The sequence below is a fragment of the Lepisma saccharinum genome, chromosome 23 (genome assembly GCF_977018435.1).
Source record: "Lepisma saccharinum chromosome 23, izLepSacc3.1, whole genome shotgun sequence".
NCBI lineage: Eukaryota > Metazoa > Arthropoda > Insecta > Zygentoma > Lepismatidae > Lepisma > Lepisma saccharinum.
Window position 1 is genome coordinate 34,940,286 of NC_139251.1, and position 16,438 is coordinate 34,956,723.

At 36.9% G+C, this 16,438-nt stretch overlaps 1 protein-coding gene across 1 annotated transcript in view; it reads left to right on the plus strand.

The window, feature by feature from the left end:
• LOC146005465 (uncharacterized) overlaps positions 1-16,438 on the plus strand; it is a 191,331-nt gene that overhangs the window by 57,274 nt on the left and 117,619 nt on the right. The window contains exons 17-18 of the mRNA XM_083144708.1: positions 3,160-3,294; positions 3,691-3,822. Coding sequence (XP_083000834.1) covers positions 3,160-3,294; positions 3,691-3,822 — 267 coding nt within the window. The remainder of the gene's footprint in view (positions 1-3,159; positions 3,295-3,690; positions 3,823-16,438) is intronic.

Sequence of the window (16,438 nt, forward strand, 5' to 3'; positions counted from 1 at the left end):
TTATAAAACTCGTAGGGTATTTGGGATCGAACTCAGGCTGTGCTAGCCTAAAGCAACTTGATTATGTGAGAGGTACCTTTCATATGAAAGGGGACTCGCCCCTGTGAAATATGGAGAACATTTTAACAACATTGACTATTTAACGCTTCTTTTGACTGGTCTGGCAGGGTCATGATGTAACAGAAAGGAAGGTGTGTCGTATCACACCAAATGCGTGAGTCGAACCCGGGACCCCTGGTGTCATAGCACAATATACTAATCACTCCACCAAGGGGTCCGGCTGAGGCGCTGGAAGTAAATTATTCCAAGCTTATTACACCGGCGACCTTCAGTGGATCTTTAAAACTCTGCTGACATGGGAATCGACTGAAATCATAGGAAACAACATAACATCAGCCTTATGAAAAAGTATGTTTAACGACAGGATGGAACTGGCTCAACGGCTTTAACGATCGGAAATTTGAATCCTCCTTAAATAGATCGCGAGAACAGATCTCGCCCCAGTTGTAGTCTGAAAGTTATAGACTAAACAGTTGTTGTCTCTAAGTGATAGATTGAATATCGGTGATACGCTAGGATTATAAGCAGGGAGTTGCGCTCCCTAAAGAAGTTTCATTTCAGGACCGTGCCTTATCTACCAGATCAATGTGACGATTATCTCTACAGGAATCTACAGGTAAACAAACATCCTTCGTATCTTTATCATAACCCCATCCTGTCCAGTCAAGAGAAGCGTTAAATAGTGAATGTTGTTAAAGTGGTATCCTTATTTCACAGGGGTGAGTCCCCTTACATATAAAAGGTACCTCTCACATAAGCGAGTTGCTTTAGGCTAGCCCAGCCTAAGTTTGATCCCAAAACCCCTAGGGGTTTATATGATATGATAGAAGTGATGAATATGAAATATGACAACATTCCTGATGACAGTCTGCCATATGATGAATCATTGAGCGTGGTGAGTACAGTGATAAGCATTGAAAAACTTATGCAAATAATATGCAAAATCAAATTTTATTACGATTTTACACCTTTATGAAGCTATCAATACTACAAATTACAACCTCATGTAGTAATCAATAGTAGGTTGTTACAATTCTTGAAATGAAAGTAAGTTTGTGTGATTCACACTGTTGTGATGATCTCTCATGTCACATGTTGAAGAAACATGAGATAGCTTATACTATTAGTTCAATTTGTAAAATAAAATAAATTATTCCTCCTAATGCTATTGATTGAGAACGTTTTATTCATACTTGTACATAAAAAATAATATACAGGGTGTCTCAAAAGTAATATTGCAAACTGACACAGGTGAAAGTACACGATAATAAAAGCAAAAAAGTCTCAGTAAACATGGGTCTGCAAACGAGCCATTTTCGAGATAATCGCGAATGTGTGATTACACGCTGCCACTGACTTCATTGTTTGTAAACGTCGTCCTAGTTGGTAAAATGCTAATAATGTGTGGGAATGTGTGGGTACAAGCCATCACTGACTTCAGTGTTTGTAAACGTCATCCTAGTTGGTAAAATACCAATAATATAGTATGAAAAATCAGATCTCATTGCTTTTATTGAACATTCTACTCACTTTAACAAGGAATACAGCACTACTTTAGGATGTTCTACATTACAATTACTGTACACTCATACCTGTTAAAGTAGGTGTTCAAAGTGTTGTCCTTCCATCTGGATGCAATACTGTACATGATTTCTCATTGAGTTTCAAATTCTTTCGAACACCTCTGGATCATTTCGGAATTGGTCACAAGCATGTACAATTTTCTGTTCCAGTTCTTCAACCATGTAAACGGGAGTGTTGTACACTATGCTTTTGAGGTGACCACAGACACAAAAATCCAAAGAATTTAGATCTGGTGACCTTGGAGGCCACGGTACAGGCCCACATCGACCTATCCATCTTTGATAATTTCTGCTTGTTAGATGTCGTCTCACAGCAGCAGCAAAATGTGCTGGTGCTCCATCATGCATGTACCACTTACTCTGACATGGATCAAGAGGAACATTCTCAAGCAATCCTGGAAGATCATGCTGCAAAAACTGAAGGTACCTCGGTCCACTGAGTCATCCTGGAAGAATGTGTGGTCCAATGAGAAGATCACCTAGTACCCCTAACCACACATTCAATGAGAAACGTTGCTGATGTGGTCTCTCACGAACAGCATGTGGGTTAGTACTCTCCAAACATGAGAATTATGAAAATTAAAAATGCCATCACGTGTGAACCTTGCTTTGTCTGTAAATAAAATGTTACTTGCAAAATGAGGGTTGAGTACTACCTGTTGTTGCATCCACTGACAAAATGTCACTCTAGGAACACAATCCGTATCACAGAGACACTGAACTCGTTGAAAGTGGTAAGGGTAGAATGAATTGTGATGTAAAATTCTCCATACACTACTCGGCTTACTGGCACTTGTGAGGCAATTCTCCTCATCGAGGTTCCTGGAGAGTGTTCTACTACTTCCAACACCATGTCCTCAACTTCAGGTGTAATGTATGCAGATCTACCTGCTCTCCTACTTGTTCGAAGCTCCCATGGTCTTTGAGGCCTGATGTACCCTAGTAAATGTGCGACTCTCAGGGTGCCTTCGAGCAGGGTATTTTTCTTGGTACAAGCATGCAGCATCCCGTGCATTGCTGTTAGCCAAACGATATACAAAATGCATATTCGCATACTCTTTGTTGCTGTAAGGTTCCATTTTCAATACGCAGTCCAGCACAACTGACGTGACTCCCACAGTACAATTAGACTGTGTACTGATTGTATCCCTACAGCGTCACCTCTCAGAAATGTTCTGTTTGGTTACAATGCCACCTCTCGGAAATGTTCTGTTTTGTAAACAAAGAGCAAACCTCGGACCATGCAAGGAGTAAAGCACTCGGTGTTTACAAAATGCAATCAATGATGGCTTGTAACCACACATTATTAGCATTTTACCAACTAGGACGACATTTACAAACAATGAAGTCAGTGGCAGCTTGTAATCACACATTCACGATTATCTCGAAAATGGCTCGTTTGCAGACCCATGTTTACTGAGACTTTTTTGCTTCTATTATCGTGTACTTTCACCTGTGTCAGTTTGCGATATTTATTACTTATGAGACCCTGTATGTGTATATTGTTATATTTCAGGATGAAGATCGAAGTGCGGAATATGAAAGACAGTCTGTATATCCCTCACATAAGGAGATTGAAGAATCTCAAGATGCAAACATTCCTGATGAGTATATCTCACATAAAGCCTCATCATCCAGAAGGAGTACAATAGTAAGTGCTAATATTGTGGCTCAATTATTATTATTATTATTATTATTACAAAATCAGGGCATTGTCGCATTTCTAACATCTTCCAGATCAACATGTGACTAATGAAATTAAGTTTTTTTTAGAAAATGATCATTTCAATTGAAATAGAAAAATTCTATTCTCTGAATACAAACAATACAGCACTCTATGCATTTCTGTGTTAGTGTGGTGGGTGCTTTAAAAACTTACCCATACTCAATTGGTACTCAAAGTGCCTGAAGTCACCACATGGCACTGGTTGCTTCACATCTCTATCATGAAAGTACATTTTTTTACAGTGGAAAATGTCCTTCATATCTTTGTGACGTTACATGTTGATGCTACAAAAGATGGCTCAACAAAAATTATATATTTCAGGATGAAAATCGAAGTGCGGAATATGAAAGGTCTGAACACCCCTCATATCAAGGGATTGAGGAATCTCAAGATGACAACATTCCTGACGAGTATCTCCCACATAAAGCCTCGTCTTCTAGGAGGAGAACAATAGTAAGTGCTAATATTGTGGCTCAAGTATCTCTTCAAAAATGGAATTCAAATGCTGTTTACAAAATAAGGACAATGTCTCATGTCTCAGAATGAAATTGTTACGTTCCCACAAATGTGCGGTGTGAGTGACTCGACACTGTATCTGTAACCAGACCCACGCAGGTGCAGATATCAAGAAACAACTCTCTCTGCAATGAAATTTTGGCATATTTATACCCGCTTTCTGTACTCTCAAACTCCTGACTAGTAAGTTATGAAGACAAAATATTTCTTAAATTACAATAAAATGAGCAGAATATACATAAGCTGGATTTGATAAATTATCCAAAAAGTTCTGATACATCTTTTTCAGTTAACAAATACTTGTACATTGATAAATATAATATTAAAAACATCCGCCATTAGTTTCTTACATAAAGGTTAGTACATCAACATCTTTTGAAATTTAAAAGGCGTTCATTAGATTATGTCATAATATTTAGTTTATCGGAACAATCAACTCTACTCTCTTTTTGTCATGACATATCCTTTAGTTTCCAACTTTTTACCTTGCACCTTATACAATTTTCTCTTTCTTTATAAATCATGTAACAAATTTATCAAACTAAGTAAGGCATAACAAAATTGTTGAAAGTTTTGCATTCAACATCAATAAATTATGTGAAATAAAACTAATCATAATTACACTGCTTTGTTAGAATTTTGATCAATCGTTTTTATTTCTGTCTAGAATGAATATGCTCCGTTTTTGGTACAATTGCAAGCAAAAAGTCTGCTATGAGAAATTGTAAGATATACACTGAACTGAACTATTTCAATTTCTTTCTCAAACTTATTTTGTTCTTTCTGGAAATTGTGTCAAAATAATATGTGACATACATAGGTTGCTATTTATGTATCCGGAACTGGCAACACTAATGTTGCTAGGTAACATGTAATATATCCACAGATTAACAAGATCGCTTACTTCCTATCTCTCCTTTGTAATCTGTGCGTATACCGAAAATGGCATGTGGAGCCACCCTAGGGCGCCTTCGAAACTTAAAGCGTTGTCATAGCAACCTCTCCGCCAATCACGTCTTACTCTAGGCAGTGACAGTTGAATGCATCTCAGCGCAATGATCCGCTCACCCCACTCTTCCATTCCTGCTTTTATTTTCTGCAAATAATTCGGGACATATCTGCTAAGGTCGTATTAATTATTTTATTTAAGTGCATAAAAATGTTCTACAAGGATAAATACCATTGCTCAGTTAATGCATGTTACGTTTGAATGATTTCTACATACGAGTATAAGTTACGAGATATACAGAATTAGTAGCCCAGAAGCACAACGTCGGAAAATAATTTCAAGTTCCTGAAATTCCAGCACGTAAATCATTCCGTTGTGCATGAAAAATATGCAACGATACTTCACACTGAATATATATTGTACGCGAAGGATGAGCAGACTAACACAATTTTAGAATTAAATTGCAAGTCCTCAGCGCTCAATTGGTTTTCATAATGTTGTTATACTTACATTGCAAGAATTAAGCAACGCAACTCAACTTCCAAAATATTATTTCACTTTATAACATTTGATATAAACTTATTTTCGATTTTTAACACGACATTTTTTTAAGTCAATCTTCTTACATATAACAAAAACGAATCGAAATCAACAACTTAAAACAAATATCGACATTGATACAGCATTCTTAATCTCAATAGTTCCCTGTTAATTTTATAAACTTGTATGCAATATAAATCAAGTAAATATTAGTTATTTGTGAATGTAGAAGACAGTCACATAGTCCCCCCACTCTCTATAGAAAACTACTCGAGGGATCAAACATTTTATGATCACCCTGTATGTTATCTAAAATGTGCAGATCACAAGGAGTTTTCCCAAGTCATAAAAATTATGGGTCAAATTATGAGGCATATATAATTCACACATATGTGAAACAATACTTAGTAGTAGCCTTGCAGAACCTAATCTTCTTGTTGGCTAAACTACTTAATATAAACAATATACAAAATGCTGAGTCATTACAAAACTCTTCAGTACATTCATTATTGAAACATTACACATTCAATAAACAACTTGCCTCAAATTGTCATTATTTGATCCGTATATATCTTTCATTAACCTTGATTTGGTTAAACCATGCCTGATCCCATCATAATATTTAGACATACAACAATATGCGACAAGTTTACTAGTAAACATTCTCCTCAAAGTAGCACATTTCACAACCATAGTTTAGTTTAGTTTAGTTTAGTTTACACCTTACACCTGTATCATTCTACAATCACAGTGAGATACATTTGTGCTTAAATAGAACAATGTTATTATTAAATTCAATTAACATCAATTAACTTCGTCACAATTGCTTCCCAATAACTGATTTTTCTTCTTCTCGGAACAGTTGAACATTTTTAAATTAGAGAAATTTACCTTTCCATAATTTTCACCATGTAAAGTGCACAAAGATGCGAAATTTCCTTTAACTTCTTTTACCATAAATGGTCCAATATATAATTGAAATAACTTATGAATTTGTTTATCCAGTTTAGAACTCATTTGTCGATTTCTTGCCAACACTAATTGTCCTGGTTTCAGTTTAACTGCATTGGGAGGATTCCTTATTTTTGATTTATTCTTCTTCCTCTTTGAATTTATCTCTGCCAAATATAATTTTTCCTTCCATGGCAACTTCCGCATTTCCTCAGGCCAATTGAGTTCAGATGTTATGGAGTCTCGGATTTCCTCGTGCAAAAATAATTCATTAGGTGTAAAACCGGTTATGCTCGAACAGGAGTTATTTACTAATTTTATAACCTTATCGATCTTAAGTGACCATGTGGTGTGATCACAATGACAAAATAATCTTAGTAATCTTACAATTTCCTTATTATACCTCTCTATGGGATTAGCTTTGGGATTGTAAGACGTTGTTGTTAAATGAATTATCCCTTTTGAAATCAGATACAACTTCCATTCTTTGGAAGTGAACTGGCTACCACAATCGGACAGAAGGATTTTGCACACAGGATAATGCTTGAAATAACCATCCTCAAAACGATTAACAATCTCTCTGGTAGTGGCCTTTCTCAGAGGATAAATCATAATGTATTTTGACATAATATCCACAATAGTCAACAAATATTCATAACATTTAGATTTGGGAAGTTTTCCAATAAGATCTACTGATAAAAATTTGTGAGGCTGAGTAGATAATATATGGTATTCGTCCCGAAATATTGGCTGGCTTATTGACTTAGATTTTGCACATTCCAAGCAATCTCTTAGATAACGTCGAATACTCCTTCTCATGCGTGGCCAATAGTAAACTTTCTGACACTGTGCTAAAACTTTATCATAACCAAAGTGACCTTTTAAATCATGGACTTTATGCAGCACTAAGGGAATAAGTTCCTCAGGAACAAAAATTTTACATCTTTCCTCAGGCTTTGCTCTGTAGAACAGAATATCTTCATGTAGAAAATATTTACTTGAAATTCTATGCAAGGAGTCATCCTTAAGTGAATTTATAATACGATTACAGGTCTCATCTGACCTTTGTGCAGAGCACCACATATTTGAGACTTCCTCCTGTTTAAAATCTAGTATCACTTGATTTATATACAGATATTCTCCAGATATTTTATTATATTCACTCACTGGGAACCTGCTCAAAGTGTCTGCTATAAAATTAGAGGAACCTGACACGTGATGAAAGGTAAAATCATAGGACTGTAATTTCAGTGCCCATCTCGTTAAACGAGGGTTCAATGACTTTGCAGTTTCCAACCAGGAAAGTGACTTATGATCCGAGTATATGTGGAAATGCCTTCCCTTAAGGTATATCGAAAAATTTTCTACTGCAAAAAGAATAGCTAAACACTCTAGTTCATGAGTACTGTAAGTTGCCTCTGTACCACGAAGTGTACGACTTGCATATTGAATGACACGTGTTCCATCATTTGCTTCTTGCCACAATACACTTCCTAATCCTTTCTGACTAGCATCAAGGGATATAGAAAATTCCAAACTGAAATCCGGCTGTCGTAGGGCTGGGGCAGCTACTAATGCATTCTTTAACTTAACGAAAGCTTCTTGATGTATCGGAGTCCATTCATAAATAGTATCCTTACGTAAGAGGCTGTATAATGGTGTGACTATATGCGAGTAGTTAGGAATAAATCGGCTTCTCCAGTTCACCAATCCAATGAATTTTCTCAGTGATTTCTTATTGTTTGGGACTGGAAATTGTAACAATGCTGCATCCTTAGAATGATCCACTTTAATTTTTGTACCAGATATTACATGTCCAAGAAAAAGAATTTCTTCCTGGAAAAACTTGCACTTTGCAAACTTAATGGACATATTTGCCTTTCGAAGAACCTGGAATGTATACTCCAAATGTTTGAAATGTTCACTAGCAGTGGAACTAAAAATAAGAATATCGTCAATATATACCAACACAAAAGAACTGGTTTCTGGTCCAAAAAGGTTGTTCATGCGATCCATAAACACAGACACCGCTGATTTAATACCAAAAGGTAAATAACATTAACACGTGCTGGCGCCCTCTATATGAAAAAGCTGTATATGGATAGGAGTCTGGAGTTAGCGGTATCTGGAAATATCCACATGATAAATCAATCGAACTAAAAAATGTAGCACCATGAAAGTGTTGCAGAAGTTCAGTTATGGGTTCGACTTGAGTGAGAGAGGAAATCACATGCTGATTCAAACTACGAAAGTCTACCACTGGACGCCATTCTCCATTTGCCTTTGGAACTATGTGCAATGGATTGAGGTAAGGGGACGACATTTCCCTTATAATGCCCCAGTTCTTCCATTTATTCAATTCACTCTCCAAAGCTGTCCTTTTAGCAAAAGGAATCGGATAAATTGGAGCACGAATTGGTACATCAGTATCCAACATTATCTTGTATGGTTCAACATGAGCGGGTCTAGGCTTATTCGAAAACTGCGTTCTATATTTTAATAGCAACTCACGTAAGAGCGCTTGCTGACGTGAGGAGAGTATACTACAATTTTGTACTGTTGATACAATTTTCTCTTCAGTTACTATGTAGATTTCTTCGGGATCTGTGTTCATTGGCAAATTTTCTGCCGTAATGCACTGAACCCTTTTATCAACATGCTGATCGTTAGACTTCAGTCGATACAAAGACTGTGTCACCTCTTGTTTTGCAGGAGATACCAATGTAACTTCTTCCTGTCTAAAATTCAGTATAGCTTTATATTGCCTAAGGAATGGTACACCTAAAATTATATCTGCATGTAATTGTTTTAACACAAACATTTCCAACGGAAAAATCTTCGACTGTATTGAAAGGTGAAGGATTTTCCTACCAACAACTCGAAATTTTTGCTGTCCAGCAAATGGTAATAATTTTACCTGATCTATCGATTCCAATCTCGCACTTTGTACAATGGACTTTATACTGCACCATAATTCGTAACTCATTAGATTACATTGACTTCCACTGTCAATAATACATCGAATTGTTAAATTACAAATAGACCCAAAAATAACAGGTTGATCAGTAATAGGAAATGGTACACCACTATCATCCATGGTCCAAGTGGGTTCCTCTTCGTACCATTCCAGTTGGAAAAACACTGCTAGCTGGTCATTGTCTTTAAAATTATCATATACAGGAAAAATATTTGTAATTTGTGACTGAACATTTTGTGAACCATATTCTGTGTTAAAACTTGCAACACAGCCCTCTGTATTCTCACTGCGAGTAAATCGGGCTACATTTACCCACGGCGTTCGTTTGACTGTGACTCCATCGCTGGTTGTATTATTTCTTTAACTTGTGTTTCCCTGGGATCAAATGAAACAGCATTTTCATTCAATCGGCTACCTGAAATAGAATTACTGTTACGAGAAGCGAATGATTGTTCACAGGGCTGACGACAATTACAACATAAATTTACTTCACTGATTAAACCTTGACTATTGTTCGGAGAATAAGGCAAAAAAGCCACATTAGGATCTGAATTGGACCTCGTTTGTAGATAACCTTGCCTTGTATTAGAACATCTATCATTCTGTGGTTTCGCACTGTCTCGTCGAAATTGGGTATTGTTATAACTTCTGTTATTTGCATTTAAGTTTCTTCTAAAGAACTGTTGATTGCCATAATTATTTTGATTCCTTCTTCTGAATGTAAAGTCCTGACGCCGATCAGAATTGTCATTTACATTTTGCCCTCTATTATACGAGCTACCACCGGCTGTAGAACCAGAATTAGAATCTCTATTGTTGCGAGAAAACTGTCCATTATTCCTTTGATTAGGATTTTGCTCGCTGTTCCTTGGTTGCGTGTTAACTGTCTGAACTTTGTACCTTTGTTTATCTCTGAAATCTGACGCATTTGAATCCTTAGTAAACCTGGATGTTCTCACTTCAAAATCACTAGGCAAATCACACTTCTTACCAGATCTGGTCTTTATCAAATCCAGTCTCTTCAATAAATTAATAACGTCGTCAACCTTCGTTAAGCCAGCACCTAATATCGTCTGTGCCGTAATCGATGGAAACTGATTAATCAAAATGTCTATGACTTCTGCATCTTTAGGACGCTCTACCAAATTATAATATGTTGAATAAGTACGAGTGGCAAACGCCTCCATGCTCATGCCGCTATTTTGATCATACTTTCTGTTCCTCAATTCTGACAACTGAGCCTGCGTCAATGAGTATGAAGTGTACTGGTTGAGAAACGCATGTACAAAATGTTTATATGTCATAAAGGAATCCACGTGCGTATTGTACCATCCCTCGGCTGGCCCTTGAAAACAATTCCGAATACATTCCAATCTCTGAACGTTTGGAATCTGAAGCAAATCCAAATGTGAAGTTAAGGTTTTAATAAACTTCCTTGGGCTAGATTTCTCTGGATTTCCAGAAAATTTAGGCAACATATTCAACTCATTCAACCGTAGATACTTTCGTGGCTGTTCCTTAGAAGTAGATGGTTTATTTGTATCAGAATCAATGATAGTAGCGTGCTTATGATGCTTCGTGTTGTAATTAGGTTTAAATCGTTTGCCAGAAGTTCCTTGCGAATTGTATCTAGTTTTGTTTACTTCAGACATATCAGAGTCTATATTGCTAGATTCTGAAGCATTATTTGCTGGATCAACATGACTAACATGTGAAGTTTTATGAGGCTTCTTTAATCGAGAATTTCGCACATTAACTGGTGAAGTAGGAGCTGACAAATTAGATTTAGGATTTCCTGTAGATTTGCGTTTTCCTGACATATGCAATGGAAAAGATTCATCTTCTGAAGCACTGGAAGATGACAAGGATAAAGATACAGGATGCTCTGGATTACGTGATATTTCAGTAATGTTGCCATTGTTCCCTGCAGCTTTATGGATTGTTGAAGTATTAGTCATCAGCAGTTTAGCTGTTACATCACTTAATCGTGCTTCACAGATCTCAACACGTTGAATTAAACCTTCATTATTACTTTCCCTAATCTGGCTGATAACATTCCACTGCTCGTTTACCTGCAAACCCAATCCAGCAACACTATCTTCTAACTTACGAATGCTGTTGGTATTCGCTTCACCAGATATATTCAACTGTTGGAAATTTTCATCCAACACTTTAACGTGTCCCTTTATTTGATCATTTGCTGTTTTGCAAGCTTCAGCAACCTGCCCAATCTCCATCCGGAGTGAGTTGCCCAACTCCTTAACACTGTTGTTCATATTTTCAATACACTTCACTGTTCTGTCTTCAAGTTCTGCAAACTGCTCTTTCTGAGATTTCTCATGCTCTGACAACTGCTCTCTCTGAGATTTCTCATGCTCTGACAACTGCTCTCTCTGAGATTTCTCAAGCTCTGACAACTGCTCTTTCTGAGATGAAAACTGCTCTTTCTGAGATTTTTCAAGCTCAGACAACTTTTGCCTTACGCTGTCATTCGATTCCTTCAATTCCCGAAACATGACCAATAATTGAGCATTAAAATCTGAAGTACCTGTAGGTAATGGCACGATAGGAACATTCTTCGTTGTCATTGCACTAATTTGTATTCACGACAACAGAACGAAAATATGAAGTACACAAAGGAAGGGACACTAATAAGTCTAAAATTTATAATTCTTCAGTGTAACCAAATCTCCCCTTACTGGCCACCAATTTCTTGCAACGATACTTCACACTGAATATATATTGTACGCGAAGGATGAGCAGACTAACACAATTTTAGAATTAAATTGCAAGTCCTCAGCGCTCAATTGGTTTTCATAATGTTGTTATACTTACATTGCAAGAATTAAGCAACACAACTCAACTTCCAAAATATTATTTCACTTTATAACATTTGATATAAACTTATTTTCGATTTTTAACACAACATTTTTTTAAGTCAATCTTCTTACATATAACAAAAACGAATCGAAATCAACAACTTAAAACAAATATCGACATTGATACAGCGTTCTTAATCTCAATAGTTCCCTGTTAATTTTATAAACTTGTATGCAATATAAATCAAGTAAATATTAGTTATTTGTGAATGTAGAAGACAGTCACAAATAGTCCGTGTATTATCTGTGGTAATAAGTATTTTTATTTTGTATTCTCCCTATTATGCGTTTGCTTTACTGACATTTTGGGCAAATCGCGAATGTATCTTGTGTAAACTCTACGGCGATTACTTTGTTCGTAGATCAATGCGTTTTACCCCTCACTTGTCGTTGTTTGTTATTTAGAGATGCATTTTTCCACTATTAGGCTAATCGCGACGATCCTATGAAAAATTGATGACACAAAGAAAGCTCTAACAGGGATTCGAACTCAGGCAGGACCCCTGCATTAACTGAACAATGGTATTTATCCTTGTAGAACATTTTTATGCACTTAAATAAAATAAATACTATGACCTTACGAGATATGTCCGAATTATTAGCAGAAAATAAAAGCACGAATGGAAGGGTAGGGTGAGCGGATCATTGCGCTACCCAAAGTGTTCTAAAGGGAGCTCGAGCCATGTTGCAACATTTCCCAAATTGTATGTTTCTCTTCATAACAATTGCTGTACAGTTTAACGTGGGTGGCAATCTGCAGGATACAGCACACTTAATATCAGCATCTGTTTAAGGTGCCGTCACTGAATGTCTAGTATTATACGGGGATCGGCTGTAATTGTGTACCATATTCAATCGCAAGATGTAGACACTTCTGATTTACCAACGTAGAAAATTCCATTCATCTGTCTATGGCCTCATAAAACGAAAGACAAATGCATTCACTTTCTCTGCAATTGATATCAGTGGAGTACCCTGAGAGGGGGGAGATATGATGCTGAAAATGCCAGGGAAACAAAAGACAGGATTCAAAGGTTTTGTCTCAGGAAATAAGAATAAAACGTTTTATTAAAAACTACTGATGGAACATTAGCGCTATTCATCTAACAAAACCATTACAAATCGGCTGTGGGCTTGTAGGTATGAAATATACTGGAATAAAAGATATAGTATACATACAGTCAGTATTTGTTTTCCAAACTTAAAATGTGATGTAATATATTAACGGAACTTTCATCACACAGTTTTTTCTTATGGGCTTGAGTCCACCTTGGTTCATTTTCTGGGTTTTCAGTCTGTGTATAGGACTGGTGGCAACCCACCATCCTAAGAAAATTGGGGACCTACAAGTGAGTAGCGTAACCCAGTCTGGGATATCTCCTATAACAGCTGAGGGTTCGATGTGCTGACCGCACGTCATCCCATTACTGGTTGAAGATCTGCACACCTCTAGGTAGGGTTGTGGGAGGCAGACTGGAGGAGATAGGCCAAAGTCCTTCCAGTGTTGTAAAGCAGTGGATCTCAACCTTTGTCAGTCAGGGACCCACCTTGAGGGATATTGCACTTCATGGGACCCATAAGATGGGTAAAAAAAAAAAGGTAAAGTGTTCCCCTGTGCATAGCACCACACCATGAAGGCATATAGGGGGTGTGGGGGTAACGCCCCACACTTTCTTGATCCGGTCGTGAGTGGGGGTGATGTGATCAGCATCACGCCCCTGCCCACCTTTACCCCCCAGGGTTTCGCCCAGGTACCCATGTTATTCGACGCTGGGTGGGTGCCGGGGCCGCTTCCACCGTTAGAAAAGTTCCCAGATTTGAACCGGCCGGGGATCGAACCTGGGACCTTTAGCATGGTAGTCAGACGCGTTACCGACTGAGCAACCGCGGCGAACCAGCGGAATTACTTTGTAGGGGTGTGCACCCAGTTTATAATCATATATTTGCTCTTTTACAACAACACGGCCTGAATTTAAATTGTTAAAACAATATATCTAAGTAATTTAATGTAATAGGTTTTTAAGACCCAGTTAACAAAGTTTCGAGCCCAACTTCCCGACCCACCAAATGTCCCCTCAGGAACCAGGAGTGGGTCACACCTTATAGGTTGAGAAACGATTCTGTAGAACCATGGGTTATGTTATGCTGTACATAAAAGTAAATATTTTACACTACAGTTAATTTCTATCACAACTTACATTCAGTGTTCTGTAGATGAAATAATATTTTGGAAAATACAACATAGAAAAAAGTTCAGTGCCATCTACCATGAGAGAATAGAATAAAATAATAGCTATGAGTGACACAGCTCATTGGGGAAGTTATCAAACAAAATAATTTCTGGAATAAAATTGTAATTGTTTTAATTCTATCAGTCTATTTCTCTGTAAAAACTACTATGATGATGATAATGAATAGTTATAGGAAAATAGAGTAAGAAAAGGTCACACCTTACACAAGTTAACCTAGAATGCCTATATAGCAACCACCTCATCTCGAAGTTGTGTATGAAGACGCATGGTGGTTCGGATCCCACTTTAAACTGTAGGCCCAGTCCCAATTGGCCTTACTGTGAATAAAGTGGACTTAAAACACCAAATCCATCCATCAATCGAAGTTGTATAAAATTTCACTTTTCTGGTTTGCATGGTAGTAATTTCAACCCATTTCTAAAAATGTGTGGATGTTTGTATGATATATTATTAACTAATCACTGCATGCTTATTCATTTAGTATTTGTCATACATACCTAATTTATAATCTAGAATGGGAGTAGGAATATGTCATACAAGCGAGTTTTGTTCGAAGTTACTTACTGGAACCACTCTACATATTGACTACAATTCCATCATATGGCATTGCATATTTCATAGTTACACAAAAATCTGGACTCGAAATATGAATGTCTTAGAATACAAAACAAAGCAGTCATGGAGTATGTAGGATCAAGCTAGATAAGCACACTCCCAGTCCCCCACTCCTTAATGCACAGACAATGGGATTATAAATACAAAAAGATCTTATCCTGCACAGACATGTATTTTATATATTCATATACTTAATACAATACTGAAGATGATACAATCTATGCATTCAGAATAAATATTGCACATGAATTTTAAAGTTAACTGAAAAAGAAAAGAAATGTGCAAATTTCCAGCTGATGACAAAGAAACCAACAGTATTTTTTTGCAATTTAAAGAGATTTCACGCCAAAGTGACATGTGACATATGTCACTTGGAGATGAACCAATGAACAGCAACGTTTCACCTATAGTGGATGAGATATTGACAAAATCCCTGCTATTCATTATCAGCTTCTAAATAATGTCACACATGTTTCTAGTCAGTCTAAAAGAAAGTGATAATCATTCTTTCAAGCTTCACACTATCAGGTCGATCATTGGTGCATGAAGTTTCTCATACCATCCCTTCCATCAAGAAGTAAATTTAACTTCGCTTCGTATCGAACATAGGTGTCTCACTCATGATCATTTGCTGCAAGGGCTAGACCATCCAATGTGCCCTGTCTAAATGTTAAGTGATTGGCTTATTCCTATCTAATGTGTAGATTATACTTTCCTCAAACTTTTGATCTTACCAATTATTGACCAGGTTGGGAGATAATGACAGCACTTTAACAAATGTCATTACCTTTTTGAGAAGAGCAGGGCTCTTATACTGTCTCTGAGGAAGTTCGTAGTTTTGTGTATGTCCTTTGCAAGTCTTTATAACATTCAACTTTTCTCAAGGGACTCTTCACACCCACTTTTTAACTCAGGTATGGGTTCGATACCTGATGGAGACCCATAGTGTTTCGGATCCCACTTTAAACTGTTGGTTCAACCCAATTAGCCTTTATGTGCATAAAGTAGGCCTAAAAGAACAGTTCAAACTCAAGTAACGATATTAAATAAGAGGATTCTTCCTCACATACCTTGAATGGCCCAATATGGCCATATATGCCCAAAAGTCTGAAAATACATTTCAAGCATCTTACTTCCAATTACATATATAAATCATATTGTTAGCATTAAACATATGGAATATAGAGTAAAAGACTATAAGAAATCCTTATAACACTGCATCAATTAATTTCCACTGTATTGAATATTATCGTAATATGTGTTAATGAAATTCCATGAGACAAACCATTGATATTCATACTCATAGGATTCTTGGTCGGCACTCACTATGGTGACATGTTATACTTCACCAAGAATGAATTTACATGTTGAAATACTCCAGAAGAAGAAA